We start from the raw sequence: 23,216 nt of genomic DNA, 5'->3' as shown, positions 1-23,216 counted from the left end.
ATGTTTTATACTCTGCTGTGTGGACACTCGTAACCCTCGTGGATGTGGTAAGCATAAATCAAGTTTTAGAGTTTTGATTCTCCGCCGTGATTTCTCATAATTCCCTCCGGGCTTGAATCGGGTCTGCAACAATTTCCCTGTGTTTTTTTTCTTCTGTTGGTTCTGCCGCGGTTTAAAAATAAAATGTGTGTTGACATAAAAACCATAACCCAGTCCTGACTCCCAATCAATTAAAGAGAAACGTCCAGCGTGATCTGCGTACTGTATGTAAGTATAAACCCTATATGTTTTGATATTAGGTATTTTATTGTCTTCGTTTTAATCTGATCTTATATTTTTTAATATTTGACTATTGTCTCATGGACTTTTCGCTGCTGTTCAAAAATCATGTCACTCTGACAGCAGTTGCTTCGAACAGACTCCCGCCTCTCCTTAATGAGGAGAACTATTGCATATTTATGCATATTTATTTATAGTTTTTGAGATGTATTGAACATTCGGTGTTGGAGATCAGGGTCACAAAATGTCTGTTACCACACTGGAAAAAGGCTTTAGTTGACTTTAGCTTGTAATACATTTTTTAATATGTTTTTGTTTTTAGCTGTAGAGCTTGAGCAAAGAAATAGTTCCGGCACAAATTGTCTGTAAAACCGCAAGTTGTCATTTCACATTTTGGTTAAGCTGCTATGGTGAGCTTTGAACAGAACCAGGTTAGTTCCCCTCACCCCTTTTTCCAGTCTTTAAGCTAAGCTAAGAGAACTGAATCCCAGCTTTAGCTCTGTATATAATGCACACATATGAGAGTGATATTGATCTTCTCTTGTTACTCTCCACAAGAAAGCATTTTTTTCCCGAAATGTCGACCCATCCCTTTAATCATAAATAGCCAGCAATAAAACTTTGTTTCTTCTGTATCTAAACATTTCTATTTTTGCATATTACTAGTGCTGCTAGCTACTTTCATTGGAAAAGAGTTGGCAACACTTAAAATCTAGCTTACTCTTGCTAGTTTCTCCAGAGAAACTAGACTACCAACCCAAGCTTTAACGGTATACAGCAAACCAGCAATGAATCATACAGTCATACAGGAAGCTGATCAGATGAAACATCCGGACTCACCCCCACGCCGTCCTCATGCCTGTACTGTTTCCAGGCTCGGCCCGTGTCACTGTAGAGCAGGAGGTAACTGCTGACCCAGTCCCAGCTGTCGTAACGTCCCTGCGTGGCCACAGCCGTCACCTCCATCTGCTCCCTGAGGTCCACCTGGAGCCAGGGCTCTTGGTCGGTCACCATGGGAGACCAGCCTCCTGCTCCTGAACGAGAGCAGAGAAATACAGACAGAGCGGGGTCCATTAAACATCCATACTGTGGGCATCGATACAATGAATAGCGGATTGTTGTGGTGTATGCTAAGTCGCTACAAAGTGTATAACGTCTTGATGTAAATACGGGAGAGTTTGCATATGAAAGGCTTCAAGGTGAAGTTACACTCAGGCGAGATGGTGGAGGTCAGCCGCCTCACTTCTTGGAAAATAGCTGATTCGTTTTGAAATGTGCACAGCCGGGCTCGAGGACTTATAAAGAGCACAATCCTTCTTGGTTGTCTTGTTAGCATCCACCAACTGCAGCTCTAATTAGGTTCTGATGGCATATATGAAGTATGTCCAGAGCTCATGGAAGCTGTAGCTGTTTCCTTTAACCTGAGAGGCTAGTCATGGGACCCCACAGTATCTTCACTCTAGCTTTAAAACTGAGCTCGGTACAACCTAAAAATCGCAACTTGCGTTAATGTGTTAATGCATTAAAGAAATTAGTGGCGTTAAAATTAATTTGCGTTATTACTTCGTTAACTTTGACAGCCCTAAATACATAATTGTTTGTGTTTTGTTGTCATTTATTTTTAATGTAATTATTCGTTTTTATTGGATTGTTGTCTACTGATTAGTTACTTTTTTTCTGCTTATTTTGTTGTTATTTATTTTTGATGGTAAATTTCAAAATGATGTTAGCTCAGTTTTCTTTTCTCCTCTCTTCTTTGTTGTTGTTTTTCTCCTCAGGTTGAGGGGAGGTCCGTTGCATAAGCCCGAAGCCGCTGGCTTCTTGACCTCATTTCTTATTTTTCATTATCTGGATTTTATGAAGTCTTATGTGTGCGCGCAAATAAAAAGAAATAAAACAAAATGAAAAATAGTTGACCCACTTTATGGGAACAGACATGCGTCGCATATTTTGTAAATAGTTTGTTTAATTTTTTGGGTAAATAAAACCCTCGTTTTCATAAATCCGCCTGTGACTCCTCATGCCTGCCAGCTCGGTCCCTCACAGCCATTCTCATAAAAAGATTAAGTCACTTTCTTTGCCAAATAACAGTCACTGTATTTTTGCAGCATTATTATGAAATGTGTAATTAAGTTTGAAACTTATTTTATATCAGTCCACCAGTAATTACACACAGCCATCACTTTCTCATCTCTTCATAATAATGAAACAGCGTCTGTCCGAACAGCGACATGTGGTAAATGCAGCCAGTCGTCATACCTCATTGCTACTTTGTCATTGCCTTCATAAACAGCCCATGTAACCATCACACTAATGGTTCATATGAGCGGTTTGTGGTAACTGCTGGTACAGCAGGTGGGTGGTGCGTATCTGAAGCATGTAGGAATTTTAAATCCATGCAAGAACATCGTCTCTCGTACTCACCATCTCTTCTGTTGAGCTTGGCGTTGTGAGCAGCATAACTGAGTGATGACTGAGAGGAGCTCTGAAAGGATGATTCTGGCAACGTGGATGCCAGAGGACCATTGCAATTATCTGTGAAAGGAAAAAACACATAGACAAACATTAACTTCAAAGTTTGTTTTTAATCTTTGTAGAATGGTTCGCCACACTTGGATTTACTCATCCGACAGAAATAATAGAAAATTCATCGTTGAGGAGTTAAACATGTTGGTTCAGAGTGCATCTTTACTTGTCGGTGGTAGAGTTTTAAAGCAAGAACTGGGGGAAAATAACAGGGCTGCCTCACTTATCCAGTTCTCAGATACCTCAAACAGTCTATTAACCCATGCGGTGACCCTTGGAAATGGCACAGAAAACTCTACGGCTCCTTTTGTGCACATGTGTGCGTATGTGTGTTCTTTTTAATCCCACAGTGTGAGATTACATCACGTCCAACAGGCAGGAACAGATTAAGAGTCCAGTGATCTAAACCTGTCAGCCTCGTCTTTCCCCTGATCCAGCCTGCCCGCCACAATAAGAGCAGCGAGTCGAACAACAACAGCCTCTCAGCTGTTTGGCTTCACTTGAGTGCAGAGCTGCATTAAGGCCTGTATCTGAGCACATAATGAAAACTGGCACCGGCCTGATTACAATTATCCCCGTACTCCCTCCATCAGCGTGCGGTTTACTCCTCTGAGTGCGAGGGGCTTTTTGTTTTTGGATGCCACTTTACTCCGAGTTCAGATGGATTCGGAGCACATCTGGAGTGGCAATTGGCCATCCATCTGGTAGACAAGAGCACAGCAGAGTTGACAGCATGAGCTCGTTCTCCTTTTGGGCGTCCCACCGAATTTCGACTGACCTGATTTGACTGCTCTCAGATCGCTTGCCAAGAGATTTCTCTAATCCTGATTTCAAGTGTGACTAAAGTGGATCAAGCTGTTTAGTCCAAGACTCAAATGATGGCTGAGCCGCGGTTGCAGATGTTCATTGGAGGAATGAGAACAGCGGCATGCCATCGTAACACAGCACGACTGGAACCAGAGTTATTATGCAAGCACAGCACTCTTAATCTGTCAAAAGTCTCCCAAGTCCCACTTTTGATCCCTGGAGGATAACTCAGTCTTCCTATCTCCTTTTAATCCATATCTACCCATCCTTTCTTTACGTTGCATCTCTGGCTGAAGAGCTGACAAAAGCCTGAACAAATGCTTTCGGTCCTTCATTCAATCCAACCGTTACAATAACAACAACAGCGAGACCTTGACAGCTTAGAAAAGGTGCAGAAAAAAAACATTTTGATGTCACAACTCAACACCTTCTCACTCTCAACTCGTCAAATACGACAGCTTATTCAGTGGTCGTACGCTTCAAAATATTATGCTCTAGGAACACATCTGCTGTTGTTTTGCACATATCAATTTCCACTTATTAACATGCATAGTGTCTTTTCAGTTTTCACAGGAAATTCTTGGTTAGAGTTAAGTAAGCTTTGTTATGTAGCAACGTAGTAACGTTACGTCGTTTTTTTGTTTGTTTTTTCTCTTCTACAATCTGAGCACATTTCAACAGAAAGACGAATAGCTTTAAAAAACAACCCAGATGTTGGGCCCTATTCATCAATATCACTCACCTCCCCATTTAACACACACAACTGTACAAACATACAAACACACATGGACATATCTCTAACCCCAGTAACAACCTCCATCTAATGCAAGTGACACCAGTGCCTCCACCACCAAACACCTTAATAGACAGTTGTCAAGTCCTGCCAGGTCCCTCCAGACTACAATAGCTGTCAGCTTCTTAGAATAGCTTCTTAATATCTAATTACTAATTTATTTATATATTTTTAATTCCTTCCTTATTATAACTATCTAGTAGTTATGACTATTATTTCATCCTTTCTTTGGTTATGTTTTGTTTGTTATGTCTCATGTCAAGCTCTGAGCATCACCTTGTTTTCTTGGGTATTTCTCCACTGTTTTTATCCTTGTTGTACTACATGTAAAGTCACTGCTGTTTGGTTTTTGCTTCAATATGAAAACAAACAAACAAAGGAAAAAACAGCCTACGTTACGTATGCTACGTTGTAATTTTACTTTAAATAATTCAATGTTTACTTTTGTTTTCACACGGGACATGACCACCGGTCTCCTGGGTGAAAATCCTGCGTTTTTGGACCCACCCATCCAGCCAAACATTCTCCCAACGTGGACTTTCTCTCTCTTTATACTATGTAACCTGACTTCCTCTTCTAATCTCGCCATAACTACGGCCACGTAGAGCGTCATATTTTGCGAGTATAGGGCCGCTGACCAAGCCGCCGTATTTGACGTGTTGGGAGTACAGGCAGCACAACACATGTTCTCAAGTCGACAGGTGATGTGAGGTGCTCTGTGAGCTCAGAAAAAAGTTTGCCCAAGTGCAAAATATGCATCTTACAGACCCTGTTGTTGTTGACAGATTTGGTCTTGAGCCAAATGCCTGGCTGTCAATCAGGAAGACTTATGGATGGAGGATGATTTGCCTGCAAAGCTGCTCCTTGGCCTGTGGGATAAGTGAAATCCTCTGAAGCTGACTCACGATCGCTATGCAAGGCTCAGGGGCTTGAATCTTACAGCCAAATGAACCCAGACGTGCATCTGAATGCATGGACATAAACACATGCACACAAGTGCATGCCGAGAGGAAACACTTAATCTCCTTTGAAATCATAAGTACACCAGCTGATATAAGAGCTTTCAGTCACAGAAGTGCCAGGATGATGTTTTTTTTTGTCTGTGTAGACCAACAGAAGGCCGGCACAGAAGTGTCATGTTGACGCTCTTGGGTTTGCAGCCCACCAGAGGTTATCACTGATGCTGTTGGCGATAAAAAAAAAGAAAAATAGATTAAAAAGAGCAGCACCTGCACACTGACTCAAAGCTGCAAATTTATTTAGCGACCTGCAGTCGTTCCAACTGAAATCAAAATGTTATTTATTTAAAGACATCTGTGGTTTGGACTCAGTGGGTCATTAAAGGATGTTGCACTCAGCCCTAAGCTGATTGGTTCCTACTGCTCATGTAAATCTTTAATAACAGCTGCTCATGTAAATCTTTAATAACAGCTCACATACATAGAGTTTAATTTCTAATAAAATCTAAATTTGCCAAGTCATCCCCATGTTGATTTTTTTTATCATTTTATCATTTTAATGCTGTTTTTGAAACATGTAAATAACAATTATAATATATATAATCATTATAACCAATTGGTGATCTGTCTGGTATATCATTTTAAAATTCTGTCTATTGTTTTTCCTCTCTTTGTTTCTTCATATATCTGTTTATTTTAGTCTTTTTTGGACCTTGTACCGCGTGTTTTTATAATAAAGTTAAAAAATAAATAAATACATAGATTATTTGTTATATTTATGTATTTTCATTTCCAAATAAATTAAGTACTGTAATGTCCGGTTGGGTACTGTAGTTTTTAGCAAATGCTACTCACACAAGAGTAAGTAGTTATTAAGCACCTATTGTGCAATTCTGGGCCGATACCGATGTTTAAATAACAACTTGGCCGATAGCTGAAGCCGATGATTTTTTTTTTGTTATTTATTCCCCTTTTTTGCCAGGGAAACAAAGACATCTGCATTATAAAAAAAATAGCTGAACTGTTTTAAAGTCATTCATCATTCCATTACTCTTTGAATGAGCACAAATTCAATCATAAAAAAATATATATATAAAGCAACCTTTTGATATAACCTTCTTCAACATGAAAAAGATTCTTTCTTTTGAAAAATAACTGCTTCAAAAGCCTTTTTAGCTGCTACTGTATATAACTACCTACTCAATGAGGAAATAAGTCCAGCACTTACATAGCTCAACAAAAACATTCCTTTTATGAAACATCAATTAGATGTAATTAAATGTAAATGTAAAAGCAATTAGAAACATAGCTTTAACCTCTTGTGTGTTTCATACAGAACACAACGTTCTTGTCACTGATCTTTCTCCGAGACCGCGCGAACTCCCACGCGGTCGAATGTTGGCATTTCTGTATGTGTTGAATGTGGACATTTTGAATGCGGTCAGAGTAGGTGAAGTAGTATATTGAGCAACCGTTAATGAAAGTTACATGGTATAATAATGAGTATAACAAGTGAGAGAGTCCACTAAGGATGGATGGGATGAAAAAACTCAGGACTTTCACCAAGGAAACCAAAACAATAAATTAAACATTGGCTTTACGCTTGTTACGTAAAGTCTGCTAAGGCCGGGTGTTATTTATTAATAGTAGTTACGTTGATACGTGATGTTGTTACATTATTAATTGAACACAGATCATGATCTTTTTTTCTAACCAAGTAGTTTTGTTGACGAAACCGAATTCACAGTGTTAACCACGTTGCATTGTGTGTTTCTGCAACCGTGATACGAGGCTGGTTATGGTTACCCGTTACGTCTCCTCACACTTAATAAAAAAGAAAAAAAGAACAATGGATTTAATTGGTCAAACATATATTTCCGCATGTGGAAATCCGCTGAAGTCAAGGTCCGCCCGACTATTTTAACCCCTGCACAAATGTCCAGCAGGGGTGTGCAAACATTCATAACAACACACAAAATCAGTTGTTATAAATTTTTATGTGCACATTTTTCGGACTAAAATCTGTGCTCGGTGTGACTTGGTTTTTAGGAGGACTAAAAGATTCCAACTCTCTTTCATCCCAAGTATTAATATGCTTAATAGCATTATGGCTGCACTCTTTGCACTTCCCTTGAACATTTGCACTATTGTACATGTGTATCTGGTACGAATTTCAATTTCCCTGCTCTAGCTCTGTGTTTTATTGTGTTGATTTGTACATGAACCCTGCCTGCAAAACAATTTTCCACTAGTGGGGTACTAAGGTTTGAAAATTACAAACCAAAAAAACAAAGTGAATACTGGCCGTCACCGATGTTCGTCCGATGAATCGGTGCTTCCCTATGAGTAGTGCATTTGTTTGGGACTATTTTTAGCTGCAGATTAAAACATTAATTGGTGCTCCAGTGAGTATTCACACCACTAGAATAGTGAATGTGGGATCAACTCAAAATACACAACAGTTCCTGCATTTACCGTAAGGAAAGAACATGTCACGCCGAGGCTCATTCATGTGTTTTCAACAACAACAACAATGGCGTCTACGGCTCGGAGGGAATAAGCTACAGTACATCAGGCTTGGCTACACGGACAATACGTGTTAGCAGGATCAAGTCTTTGTTGGTTCTCGTCTTTTCATGGGATTTCTTGACAATAAAAAATAAATATTGAATATTGCCAGCCTTATCCTTTAATGCTCTTTTTCAATGTCCTTGCACCATTTTCTATGCTTTCATTTTAAAAAGAAAAGATGTGTCCTCTTCTTAACCATTCATTCCCCGATGAATGACTGCAAACACATTTAGATTCAGAGCGAGCGTTCACTGCTCTGCTCTCTGGCCCGTTAGAAGCTTTAATCAACAGCGGTGTCATTTGAAATGAAAATCTCTAATTAACTTCATACAAATATTATTTTTTTTAAAGTCAAGGACATGAGGCTTCTGAAAGTTGAAATATAAGTCGGGTTAAATTGAGATATCTGAAACTACCCATTCATCCACTTCATTGTCAGCTATGCATTATATTCAGTGGGGTATTTATATAGCGCATCTCAGTCTTTGATAGTGGCATCGACTCAGCCATACTGTACATACGGCCCTTTCTCCAATGCTCTCCTCTGCTCATTAGCAAACCCGCCTTAACCTGAGTGCACAAACAGATGGTACTCCACAAAGAAATCAAACTCAATTATCACAACAAAGCGCCATTTGTAGTGCGCATTGGCTGGATATTTTAAGCTCTAGTTTCAGAGGCATAATCACACCTAGAAGACAACTACACGCCCCAAATCAAATCAACGCGGCTCACCAGATATGAGGAAGTTTCCTGTTGGATATCGAGTCTCAGGAAATGTACAAACAGTTGGGATATGAGGAAATGCCAAAGGGATTTCCTAAAAATAGAACCTGTAATAGAGCTAGTCCAAGGGTAGAGCGACGGAGGAGAGCAGACTACTCAATCTGACCTGATCCTCTTCTCTGGCTGGATGTGATTAAAGTTACAGCTGCAAAATCAGACTGCAGCTCACACACTAATATCTCAGAGTATTGTAGAAATTTAATGAACTCCCAAACCAAGCAATCGTGACGTCAACAGGTCTGTAACTGACACAGACAGTACGGTCTCTTCCTCACAGAGGTGTGCGGTAGCAGTGATAGTTGCTTACTGTGAGGTAGACAGAGACTGATTATTGGTTTACTGACTACTGGTGCAGATGTTTGACTTCTGTTGATTAATTAGAGGAAGTGATTTACATGTTGATAACCAGTGGTGGAATATACTGCAAGCGCATGTATGCAGGTATTGCACTTTCTGAGGTATTTGTACTAGAGCTGTCAGAGTTAACAAGATAATAACGCGTTAACGCAAATTTGTTTTAATGCCACTAATTTCTTTAACGCAATCAATATTTTAGAGGATGTAGTGAGCAACGATACTGGTATCATATGAAACTATAAAACCTAAGGAATCCATTGGTACAAACCATGTCATACTAGCTTGTCATGAAGGAGGTTAAATAACGCTCCAAACTTATGCTAAATTTTGTCGAGGAAAAACTGTCATGGCCATTTTCAAAGGGGTCCCTTGACCTCTGACCTCCAGATCAGTGAATGTAAATGGGTTCTATGGGTACCCACGAGTCTCCCCTTTACAGACATGCCCACTTTATGATAATCACATGCAGTTTGGGGCAAGTCATAGTCAAGTCAGCACACTGACACACTGACAGCTGTTGTTGCCTGTTGGGCTGCAGTTTGCCATGTTATGATTTGAGCATATTTTTATATTGCTAAATGCAGTACCTGTGAGGGTTTCTGGATGACATTTGTCATTGTTTTGTGTTGTTAATTGATTTCCAATAATATTATACTATGCTATACTTGACAGCTGAAGTTACTGGTTACTTTGTAGATTAAGATTTTACTAACGAAATACATGATAATCTTAAAATATTTTATGCATTTTGATAGATTATTGCACATCAGTATATACAGGAACATATTGTAAATACATAATTAAAATGCAGTTTACACATTAATGCATAAGATAGTAGTAAAATAAATATAATATGTACAATAACATTATTCTCTTAATAAATTTTTCTGATAACACGTCTGTCTTTTCACTAAATGCATATAACATATGTAGTGATGGAAATAGCTTTAGATCGATCTATTCATCCACGACACACAGGAGATTATGTTGGTCAAGAAATATATCTTTGTGCAAAATAAAGGTACATGTTTTTATAAATAAGTCTAATAAGTTCTAATATTCTTACAGGGGTTTAAATAATTATATTTCTTCTTCTTCTTCTCCTTCAATTTCTTCTTCTTTTACAGCATACGTCCTTGTAACGTACTACAATATTCTGAAGCACAACAAAGTATAAGGAAATGACATTGAAATTGTGAATGACTACATTGGATCTCTGAAAGCCTACATATATGTGTCCTTGCACATAAAGACCTCCATCACTGAGGAGCTGATAAAGCAGTCGGTATCTGTGTGCCAGTGTAGTCAGTTTTGATCCTATATATATATATATATATTTATATATATATTAACATATAATATATGATCAGATTAATTATCATTCATTTATTTATACATGGTAGTCCAATGTGTTTTGCAAATCTGCAAATAATACATTTGAAAAAAAAGGGTAAAAAAGGACTTCAAACCAGCATTAAAAAACATCTGAAACACAACAAATGAGATAAAATATTAGTCTATAAATTGTCAAACGTCTGTTATAAGTTACAACAGCATATGTTTTCAAATGACTCAATTTTTTCTGAAGCGCAGTCTAAAAAAACCCCAACTCAAAGCATTAATTCACATAGCTGTGAAATAGACTGTTTGTGTTTTCTAGTTGATAAATGAGTTAAGCGATTTATCAAAGTTGTCATCTGTTAATGTTCTGTGAGTGATTATTTTGACTAATGTCTCAGCAGCAGCAGCACAGAACTGAGTCTGCAGGCCAACAGAGAGATTATTAAAGGCAAGGAATTAGTTTGTTTAATATTCTCCACTTCAAAACCACGACTTCACTGGTATTGATCAACAAGATATACACCTCTATGTTAATGGTCTGGCTTTCGTTAGATGTCAAAACAATCTATACATACCACACATAACTAATGCTAATTTGCCGCTATGGGTAATAAAACACTTAAAACCACGTATAGCACCTTTACAGCAGTGATTAACACCACGAGAGCAAAGGGCGTCAGTTGGAGAGTGCATAAGTTCAGTCAACACAGACCACAGAGTCAATAATATCAAAGGGGGCAGCGATAGTATCTGGTAACGGAGCGGCCTCAGACCTCTGTGTGGCATCGATAAAGCTTCATATGATACCGTGCATGCACTAACAGGCTTTCGGTGGGCTCAGTGACCTCTGCTCGCCGATAGCCCCAGTAGAGCCGAGGTATCGGTTGACAATTAGTCCCAAACGCTGGCTGAATTCAAGGAAGCGCACATCGATACGAATGATTGAGAAACGCGGCGCGGTTTACTGTAGCACTTCATTTCTCTGAACACTGCATAGAATCTAAAGGGACCTGTGAGCATTTACAGGCAGCCTGCAGGATGTTTTACTGGGCGATCGACAGCTTTCGTGATTACACATCTCATCTGCCAAACATTAATTATTCAGCCCTCGTTCAGGACTGTAGTGGAGCACGATTTGGGTTAATTTTCTGCAGGATTTGCGGGAGCATTTTACTTAAGGGTAATACTGCTGTGGTAATTAAAAAGGTAGTAGTTAGGGCTGTCAATCGATTCAAATATTTAATTGCAATTAATTGGATGATTGTCCAGAGTTAATCACGATCAATCGCAAATTAATTCAACAATTTTTTATCTGTTCAAAATGTACCTTGAAGGGAGATTTGTCAAGTAATTAATACTCTTATCAACATGGGAGTGGACAAATATGCTGCTTTATGCAAATATATGTATATATTTAATATTGAAAATCAATTAACAACATAAAACAATGACAGATATTGTCCAGAAACCCTCACAGGTACTGCATTTAGCATAAAACAATATGCTCAAATCATAACCTGGCAAACTGCAGCCCAACAGGCAACAACAGCTGTCAGTGTGTCAGTGTGCTGACTTGACTATGACTTGCCCCAAACTGCATGTGATTATCATAAAGTGGGCATGTCTGTAAAGGGGAGACTCGTGGGTACCCATAGAACCCATTTACACTCACTGACCTGGAGGTCAGAGTTCAAGGGACTCCTTTAACCTCCTTCACGACAAGCTAGTATGACATGGTTGATACCAATGGATTCATTAGGTTTTTTAGTTTCATATGATACCAGTATTTTCACTCCAGCTTTAAAACTGAGCCCGCTACAACCTAAAAATCACAAGTTGTGTTAATGCGTTAAAGAAATGAGTGGTGTTAAAATGAAATTGGCAATTTCCGCTACGGTCTTTTCAAAATAAAACTACTTAGGTTTAGGAAAAGGTCGACTTGGTTAGATTTATGAAACAAAACTAGGTTTTAGGTTTAGGAAAAGATTAAAGGGTTTGTAGTTAAAATAACGTGACGTGATAAATAAACAAACGTTGACTTTTGGTATCACACGGGACACTAACACCGGTCTCCTGGGTGAAAGTCTGGTGTTTTTTGACCCACCCATCCATCCCGTCCTCCTCCCTATGCAGCGTTTGTCAGTCTTTATGTTTCCTGGTTCATGATTACGTGGATTACATACTAATTTATTTCTTGGGATATATAGGATTTACAGTGCATTACTTTTTGATAGATATAGCTACGAGCGGTGTATAAGAACAGCCTTTCCTGTGTTAATAGCATGATTTTGAAACTGGAGGAGGTTTGCTTTAAAATGGTCCTGAAATAAAAAGAGGTTGAATTGACTATCAGGTATCATTTGGATATAAAGATATCTATAAAAGACACATTTATTTCCGAGTATAGAGAACCAATATTGATTCAGTAGTCTGACTTTGGTTGAGACACAAGAGGAAAACATCTTTGGAGAGAGAGAGAGAGTGGTTTCTCGTGGAGTGGTATAGATTATTTTTTTTTTAAAAAGAGGCTTTCGTAACCAGTTTTTCCTCGAAGGAATGGAAGTTCAGGCCAGGGAGTGCAAGAAGTTGATTGAGTTCTGGTTTTCTAGCTTTATATAGCGTTTCGTATAGTGAGCGTGGTCATGCATGGGCAGTCACTCAAGACAAGACACATTTATAGATATGATGCCTGAGCCACGGTGCTGCCCTCAATCTGTTTGGAGATATTTATTTGTTCAAAGACGCTGCAACAGGCGGAATAAGAGCAGAATGAGCCACAAAACACAGTTAAAGCATATGTATGCTCTGCAAAGTCCTTCAAATTAAACAACAAAATGCATTCATTTCTAATCTGTTAGTATCTAAACCAATGTAGTCTCCATAGGCACTTTTATGTTTTCTGTATTAGATTGGAGACACTGTTGTACACATTTTAAAGCTGATTTGTTGTGTCTTGTCACGTTTCAGGAATAACACGTTTGGACCTGAAAGCAGGTAAGGATGAGGAGGCACAAGGAGAGCAAGGTGATTACACACAGGTGGAACAAATCAGGGCGAGGCAGACAATCACAAAGGCGGGAAAACGCACAAAGGCAGGAAGTAAAACAAGACATGACACACATGGTAAGTACAGTATATCAAATTAAACAGGAAATACAAAACATGACTAAACTAAATGAATGAAACAAGGAACAAAACAGAACCTAGAAAAAATCCTGATCACATAGCTAATAAAGGCAACTAAAAAGATATAAAACAGAGCTAGACTGTGACAGATCTGAACTGAAAGACGGATCACGGTGTAGCTTCCTTTTCTTTAACTCTGCATGTTGATGTTGTGAACCAGCACCTCCAGATTACACACATTTGTTTCAGCCCCCTATAAATACATCATAATCAATATCAAATCATAGAGTGTGATAATGCAGGACTGTGTCTGATTCACAGGTAATCACACAATGTAATTACATAAGATAATAAACGGTGCAATACATAATGTGAAATCTGGCTACTGTATGAGCAGGCATTTGGCTTTTTTTTCCTTTTAATTTAACACCTAATTCTTTTTTCATTTTTGAGGCTGAACGTTCAAAACAGAATCATTTTTTTTTTTGTCGTGTTTTTCATCACTGTAACCGTCCCTTGCTGATTATTGCATCAATCTTATTGGCACGCTCGACAGAAAGTGGGTGTTGATAATCCTTCCAAACCCTCTGCCAGTAACACTGAAAATAAATAAGAGGATGGAACTTACAGCCTCTACAGCTATTTGAAGCATATTCATTGCACTCTATGGATTGGGGAATTGGTGCAGCATCACCGTGTGACCAATGCAGCTGGAAATGGAAAGGCCTCCACTGGCGCCACATTCATCACAATAGATTTTTTTTCTGCTCCCGAGAGACCGGGCAGAAATTATTCCTCTAAATAGTCTTATATCAAGTGTCCGTTGCGTTTTCTTCTTATTCATTACAATCAAAAAGCATTTTGTTCGGTACATTGGATCTGCAGAGGACAACAATGTAAAAGCTTCCCTGTACCATTAGCTTTCTGTATGCTGAATTCAGACAGTAAAACACATATACAGGCTGACATTTTACCAACTTCTATCCAATAAAGGTGGGAGATATAATGATGAATATGGTGACGGTATTGATTATTAGAGTTTTATATAATTCTTGCATCCATGTTAATTTACTTTTTCAGGTATTTCATTTAGAGGATTAGCTAAAAAGACATTCAATAATGATAAATAAATGTTCCACAAAATGTATTGTAAGAAAGGTGATTAGACTGTTATCAGGCTATTAAATAGGCGTTATCAGTCGCTATAAGCCCCATAGACACAAAACACAGGGTTTTTACCCAGGAGACTGGAGTTTGCTGTGTGAAACCAACAATGTATATATATATTGTCTCTGTGTTCGTAGTTATTTTAACAAAAAACACAATGTTTTTTGTTGAACTTAACTACTTGTTTCTTTTGCCTAAACCTAAAGAAGTTGTAGTTTTATTGCCTAAACCTAAATAAGTTGTTGTTTGTTTGCTTCTTTTGCCTAAACCTAAAGAAGTTTTATTTCTTTGCCTAAACCTAAAGAAGTTGTAGTTTTGTTGCCTAAACCCAACTGTATTTTTTACCTAAACTTAAAGAAGTTGTATTTGATTGCCTAAACCTAACTGTTTTTTTTGCCTAAACCTAAAGAAGTTGTAGTTTTTTTGCCTAAACCTAAAGAAGTTTTATTTCTTTGCCTAAACCTAAAGAAGTTGTTGTTTTATTGCCTAAACCTAAAGAAGTTGTAGTTTTGTTGCCTAAACCTAAAGAAGTTGTAGTTTTGTTGCCTAAACCAACTGTATTTTTTACCTAAACTTAAAGAAGTTGTATTTGATTGCCTAAACCTAACTTTTTTTTTGTGCCTAAACCTAAAGAAGTTGTAGTTTTGTTGCCTAAACCTAAAGACATTTTTTTTGTTTGTGTTCAAAATGTAATGTTTCATTCAGTTTTGTGTTTTTAATGTTAGAACGTGTTGCTTTTAAGTTCCACTTTCACATTTATGTTGTAAAAGAGAGATCACTGTCATCTTTTTTTTAATGATTTTATGATGATAAAACCTACTAGCAAGCGTAGTAGGCCTCTATTTACCCACATCTATGGTTCTTATAGTGACTCATAACACCTATTTTATAGCATGATAACAGTCAAATCAGGTGCAGAAAGAAAATATTGTGATATAAAATGGCATCATGCCGTGATACCCCACTGACTGGAGTGTAGAAGTAAATGACTTTACCATTCAACATTTCACTTCAACAATAGAAGACAGCAGCATCTGTCTGTGCATCTTCTCCACACCACGCAGCAGATAAATAACTCAATGCAACGCATCAGAAGAAACAAAATGCTTTGACCGAGATGAAAAATCCCTGTAAAAGTCTCTTCATTTCATGTCTGCAGTCAGTCAGAGATCATGCAGAGAGCTCTGAGATGTTGTATTTACTCAATTTAAACGAATAAACACACAGTCCTCTGTAGCAACTTCAGCTTCAGCTTTGAAAATCGAGTCACTCTGATGGAGATTGATCTGGATGGAAACATAATCTTGTTGGTTTTTCAGATGAAGTAGACCCAGTAATCTTTCCAGAACCACAAAAAACAAATTACAACAGTGATACTGTCCTCCCAAAAATTGAGATGCAACTACACTAATATATAGTAATAAAAAAAAACAGCTATTTGTGAAACAATTTTGTTTCAATAATTTCTAGAACTGATTCTCTCTTTTTTAGATTTAAGATTTAAGTGTTTGTATGATAACTACCAGTTTAATGATGATTTTATTTCCATTTTTATACTAGTGTTCTAGTTATTATGAAAATGCTGCCACTTATTTTCCTGTTTTATTTCAGTTTTTATGGGGAACTAATTCTTTTAGTTCAGATTAGGATATGATTTATCTTTATTTGCTGCAAAACTAAAATATGACATAACAAAATAGAAAAAAAACATAAATATAATTCAGATTAAAAAGATCTAAAAATAATAATACAAAAAAAAACATAAATAGCATATATATCAGACGAATATGATTTGCACAAACGGTTCACATTCCCTGCGGGATCACAATGATGAGGAGAGTAATCCTCGTGACATAATCATATGCTATTTCTATATATACCATCATCCCTCTACAGTCCCTCCAGTTGGTTTTGTCTCTCAGAAGAAATGCGCTATATGTTTAAACATGAGCAAAAGTGCCGGCGCTGTCACACAGCGGTGCTCTGCATCATTTACCTTTTGATAAATTCATCAGTCCTTGAATATGTACAGCGGTAGGTGTTCCTTGAGTGCCTACTTCACATTCATTAAGTGAATCTGCAGCTGCACCATCTCCATCACACACACACACACACCCACCCTCACTTCTGCTGTGATGCTGAATGCCAGCTCTCCTCCAGCACGTTCCAGGTGCTTCAGATGGGAAATAATTTGCGCCCAAGTATGTGCCCGCTGAGCTAACTTGAAGCATGAGATTTTAAGTAAGTATATGTGTGCGGTGCTTTTGCTAAACCGGAAACAGATTCCATCTTCTAAAAGATGGATGTGTGGCGCAGCAGTCTCTACCTGCTGCGAGGGAAACACTGCGAGCGGAGCAATATTCCTCCCAGAGACCTGTGGTGAAAAGTGGCATATCATCTGGTAATGAAAGCCTTCCAGCCAAAAGACTCATGTTTCCACTCATAGCAGGAAATTTTCCCTTAAAAGAAGCCGCACATAGGTGATGCGCTAGGTGTAAGAGATTATATGAATTATGCAATAGCCTTACAAGGACGCTGCAACAACAGTTTATTGAAAAGAAAAACTTTGGGAAAACCAACAAACTTGTGATTAGCAATGCCAGACAGATTACGACAATCACAAGACGCATTAGCACTGAAACAGACTCAATTAGTCTCAATTAACTTATTTTTCAAGTAAAGCTATCTGAGGATTTGTTGATATATTTTCTCTTACATTACAGAAAATTAAATGTCTAAATATCTGGTTTTGAACTGTCTGTTGGACAACATTTTAAAGCTATTTTAGGAATCATCATGGGCTCTCGGAAATTGTGATTGAATTTGTTTCTACTGGGGTTTTTATACATTTTATACAGCCTAATGACAGACTAGTGGATAAAGAAAACAATCTGCAGCCCTAAGCTACATATTTGTATATATATTGTGTATATATATCTAGATTAATGGCGTCCCGTCGTCATGGAGACAATAGAAAATGTCCCATAATGTTACATTGTGAACAACAAATCCACGTTGAAATCAGCAGGAGGAGAGCCATTTAACGTTAGCTGTTAGCATCACAGTCCTGCTGGGCTAAATAACGGAGCTAACAGGTAATGAACAGAGGTTACATTATGTTGCGTTCAGGCTCTATTCAGTAAAAATGAGTAAGTATTGGGTAAAGGTAAATTATAACATTATCATGATGTGCTCAAATGTAAAATTTTGTAAAAGTTAGTTTTTGGCGATACACTTGAGGCCGATCATCAGGGATAGAGCTGCAATGTTTAATCGATTAGTTGTCAACTATTACATTAATCAGCAACTATAATAATCAATTAATCCGTTTGAGTAATTTTTTAAGAAAAAAATGTCAAACTTCTCTGATTCCAGCCTCTAAAATGTGAATATTTTCTGGTTTCTTTACTCCTCTATGACAGTAAAATGAATAACTTTGATTTGTGGAAAAAACAAGACCTTTGAGGACGTCATCTTGGGCTTTGGGAAACACTGATCCACATTTTTCACTGTTTTCTGACATTTAATAGACCAAACAACTAATCGATTAATCGCGAAAATTATCGACAGATTAATCACATATATATACATTTGCAGAAAATCAGTATTCAAACGGTAATAAAGGAGTGTATGTTGTACATGGAATTTATTGTTTTGTTTTTGTTTTTTACCGTGGTATTGAATAGGATACTGAGAATCGTGGAATTACACTGGTATTGGTATTGACTATATATCTATCTTAACATTGTTGGATATTGTGCATGAAAATACATTAGAAATATTTTTCCGATTTAGGAATAAAAGAAAATTAAATGAAGAAAAGGACATAATTTAAGAGGATTGTGTATTTTTGAAACAGGTAAAGTGAGAACCGATGTAAAAGATAGACGTGTATCAGTCTTGGGAGTCAAATTATAGAACAGGCTCAGTGATGAGCTGAAATCTTGTAGCTCTCTGTTGAGCTTCAAAAAAAACCTTAAAATGTAAAATGATTAAGGATTACAGTGTAAAATGATTAAAATGTGAAATTAGTAAGGATTACAATTTGTCGTCAATTTTATTGTTTTCTGATATTCTGGGTTATTTTATGGATTGTATAGGATAGGCAAAAATAAGCCTTGGGGCTTCAGCCTATTCCTTTTTCCGTTTTAATTGGTTATATTAACGTTGTTGTGTGAATGGATACAGTGTTGGTTTATATTCACACAGATTGTAAAGTTTTTGTTCTTTTTGATGAATAAAACTATTCATTCATGACTACTAAATTTCGGATATTTTGACACCCCTATAATCAGCTACTCATAATACAATACTCATTTATCAAATTAATTTCCTTTACCAAGCCCACTCTGTCAAAGTTGCCTCACAACAGCCCAACACCCACATGCCACATCCTCTGTATTATTATATTTAACAAGCAGCCAGCCGGATGTTACAGTTTGGAGGTACCCTCCTCAACAGCTAGCTTAGCCCCCAGTGACTGCACGTTAACAGCTCACATACCTTCCAGCACGAAGCAGAACTCTCATGTTGTCTCTCTTCCAGGTGAATCTGGTCTAGCCCTGATTGAGGGATTGAGAGTGATACAGAGGGGGAAGGGATCCTGTCTCTCTCTCTCTCTGCCTTCCGGCCTCGGCAGCAGTTGATTGTATTCGATGATTTAGTTCTTTGCCTTTGTTGGTTCTTTTTTTTTCTCTAATGGGTCTGGTAGTCCTTTTTTTGGTGCTTTATTTCTGTTAGGTTTAGTTCTTGTATCGGTTATGGTTGGAGGGAAGAATCCAGATACTTCCCTTCTTTTTGTTTTTGTCATTTTGGCAGGCCCATCAGTCCTTGGTTAGTAGACCTCTGGTTGTGGTTGATTGTTTAGCTGTTCATTTTTGTTCACAAATAAATTGAAAAAAAAATTCTGCATCTCTGTGACTCTTCTGATTATGTTGGACCTCTTTTGTAAAGAGCCTTGCTGGGGGGGGAGGCGTAACAAACACACATCATGTAAATATACAACCTGACCTCATGGGAAGACGTAGAAATAGCACAACATTTTAAGGATATTTTGCGTATCATGATAACACATTTTAGGTTTTTCGTGTGTAATGCTATGGAGTTACACGGTTATGTTTAGGCAACAAAACCACTTAGTTAGGTTTAGGAAAAACATCATGGTTGGGCTTGAAATAAGTATGGAAACTAAGTAAAATATGTACGGAAACAACATAACATAAGTACTGAAAACACATCACAAATGTCACTAACGTAACTTCAAAATAACTCAACAACACTTTGAACACCGGTCCGCCATCCACCATAAGCAGTCTTTCTCACTGTTTATTCTACGTCACTAGCTCTGAGCGTTTGGATGTGTTTACTCTGCAGTCAGTACATACATGACGTTTAGTGACACGCTAAAACAAAATGACTTAACAAATTGTTGTGTCATTCATACGCCATTTGGTGAGACCGGGCTGAAATATAACAATCTGGGAGTTAAAAGAAGGCTCCGGCCGCCATGCCAAGCTAAGCTAAGTCCCTGACTACTCTGTTCACTGAATGCACCAAGACATAACTGATACCAATCCCCCCATCCAACTCCCGCCAAGACAGCAAAGAAGCCAACCTCCAAAATCTAATCAAATTGTAATCCATTCGACTTCTTGTTACTGGGAAAAGATTATCAAAATGTATTCCAAAATTGTAATTCACATGGCTCTGGTGTTAGCCAGAATATTCTGGACTGTTTATAAGTCTAGTAAAAAGTGTGCTAACTTACAACTGAACACCCTGGCATTGGGCATCTTGGTTGTAAATATAAAACCACTCAAGCTATAGTGGTCAACACTGCCAGTAAAGACATTAAAAAGACCAGTAGGGAAATTGTGCACAGAACTGAATGCAAAGCTCAACGTATTTTACAAGAAAGCACTCAACCCTCCTCTTTCTCGCTTTGATGTAATTGCTGGAGAGCACCTTGTGGTTTGCTGTTGTCAAGACAAATTTCCACCAGTGGACAATAAATTTGTGTTGCACTGTGTTACTAATATACTCTGTACAAAAGAGGGGGAAAAAATCGTTGTTTCGATGCATCTGTGCATAGCTCCGCGGTTGGCAGTCATTTGGCCATTACTGTGAAGGTCACGCCGATACAGTATCAATTAGCTCCTGCTGAAAATGGCAGATCGAACGCTGACATACTGAGTGACGTACTCGTCTCTTTGTAAAACCAAAGAAAGCGCACAGGGGCTTCTGACAGGAAGTGGCTGCCACCTGACGAGGCCACACAAACCAGCCATGACACGTCTCCGCTCCCCTCCTTTTGTTTCTCACTGGTAAATATGAGAGCAGCCATTTGACCTCCAGGAGCATCTCACCATTTCATCACAGCACAGTATGTCAGACCTGATCACCGCACACATTTGAGAACCACAGGACTGCCATGAATGAGTAATGCGGCTGTCAGTTTAGCTCAGTTCCTCACCTTAACATAAACTGCTTAAACCCCAACACAAGCCCGGTGTCACACTCGCCCCTCGGAGAGCAAAGATAAACCGAAAGATCAAGTGATGTCACGCCGCTTGGTGGTGTATTCATTTACTGTTGGGAATCGCTTCTTACATTTCTAACATGACAAGAAAGGGCAAGGAAAAGCTAGAAAGCTCCGTTATTTTATTTTTCACAAAAAATGTTGTGCGAAATGAGCGCTATAATGACGGTTCTGTTATTCACATATAGGAGGGCTAAAAATGTTCAAAGGGTGCAGCTAGAGGGAAAGGTCACGGAGTCATTAAAATAAAAATGTTTATGCCTTTGGGAGAAAATGTGCTCACCAAGAAACACTGGAATCGGAACATGAGATTATAATTTTAAATTAGGTTATATATATTGCTGTCAAAGCTGACATTTTGGCCTGAAAGTGGAGCTAGTCTAAAATATGGAAAGGTTCATCCTCTGGGGAGCGTGAATGACCTTAAATGCAATTTTGACAATCTGCCCATTATATTTAATATAAAAAGTGGACATATGGGTTATGAATATCCACAAGAAACTTCATGGAACAAAGAGATGAGTTGGTCAAGATTTATTTTTGTCAAGTCATAGTGACTCAAGGTTTCTACCTCATTTCTTTATTAAAACAAAAATACAAAAATACTCGATATAATAATGAGGGGAAATGAATATAGTTATAAAACAAATTGCTGACATTTAGACATGTGTATGTCTAAGTGTGTGTATACGTGTAAGTGCTTAAGTGTGTATGCAAACATGCATATATATGTATATGTACAGTATATGGATTTAGGTTATGTAGGTAGGTGAAAGACACACCTGTATCTGTTCGTGCAGACATACCAATTTATGTTAAGGTATTTTGTATATCGATATGTTTCCATAATCCATATTATTATTATTTGCATGCTAGGTATTATTATGTAAATGCACAATATACCACGAATCAATTGAATTGTTTTGGAAATATATCCGTATACATATTCTTTTCTGTCAACATTAACTAATAAAAAGTTGTTCACAAAAAAATACAATTATGTTAAAACACAACTTCATGTGTGTAGTTTTCTTCCAGGTACACATGGGAAAGCAAAGCATTAATCAGAAACTGTCAGGAGCCAAAACATACTGACATAAAACGCCTGAATATTCCAACCTGGTTTGGTAATAAAACCTATTGTGACATGAATGAGCCCTTATATCACTGTTACATGTCTCATGTCTGCTCTTATGTTGGCAGTTTGTATTCTAATTACCATTTATTCTTGTTTTTATATCCACTATTTACATTTATATGCTGTGTCAACAACACAGATATACTGCCATGTGATGCATATAAAGATTGAAGTGTGTTTACTGTAGGGTTGTAGTAGACGCTGCTGCACACGTCACCGTGATACTTGCAGTGGGAGGCAGTGTTTTATAGACATCTTACATTTACTGTAAAATCAACAATAAAAGTCCACTCAGTTGCCAGTTTACTAGATCCACTCGGCTATTATAAAGCTGATGCAATCTAACAGAACGCCCCCACCCCGGTAGTATATCACTGAGGGCCAGACTAAATACCAGAGACAGCTCAGCTAGGTGTGTGTATCCACTGTGTGCATTAGTCTCTGTAGGATTTGTTTAGTTCAGGTATGATGTGGTTTAGCCTGCATGGATGTTAGCTCTGCTCATTGTTGCACTGCAAGGGATTTCAGCAACTTAAAGATAAATAAATAAATAGATTGTATAGAGATATAACTTAATCAATTAATCTGCTGATTATTCCCTTGAGTAATCATTTGAAATATAACGTTTGTTCGACCGACAGAATCCAGTAATTGTCAGTTTGCTGTGCACATTAGAGCAGCTGAAAACAATGCCCTGATAAATGATTGATGGTCTATTAAAAATAGTTCCATTCTAACAAACACATCTATTAATGAAACCACCCGAGCAATTAAATCCAAAGCTAACAGTGTACAGCTTCACACTTAAGATGAAACCCCCCTGTGGCT

General features: G+C 37.9%; 2 protein-coding genes across 2 annotated transcripts in view; both read right to left on the bottom strand.

The window, feature by feature from the left end:
- Positions 1-23,216, bottom strand: part of LOC119499822 (trace amine-associated receptor 13c-like) — a 978,627-nt gene that overhangs the window by 665,246 nt on the left and 290,165 nt on the right. The window lies entirely within an intron of this gene.
- LOC119499809 (contactin-associated protein-like 5) overlaps positions 1-23,216 on the bottom strand; it is a 106,441-nt gene that overhangs the window by 82,251 nt on the left and 974 nt on the right. The window contains exons 2-3 of the mRNA XM_037789007.1: positions 2,704-2,814; positions 1,120-1,313 (exon numbers count right to left, since the gene is read on the bottom strand). Coding sequence (XP_037644935.1) covers positions 1,120-1,313; positions 2,704-2,814 — 305 coding nt within the window. The remainder of the gene's footprint in view (positions 1-1,119; positions 1,314-2,703; positions 2,815-23,216) is intronic.

Source organism: Sebastes umbrosus, chromosome 13 (genome assembly GCF_015220745.1).
Source record: "Sebastes umbrosus isolate fSebUmb1 chromosome 13, fSebUmb1.pri, whole genome shotgun sequence".
Classification (NCBI taxonomy): domain Eukaryota; kingdom Metazoa; phylum Chordata; class Actinopteri; order Perciformes; family Sebastidae; genus Sebastes; species Sebastes umbrosus.
This window is presented reverse-complemented; position numbering and strand designations above follow the sequence as displayed.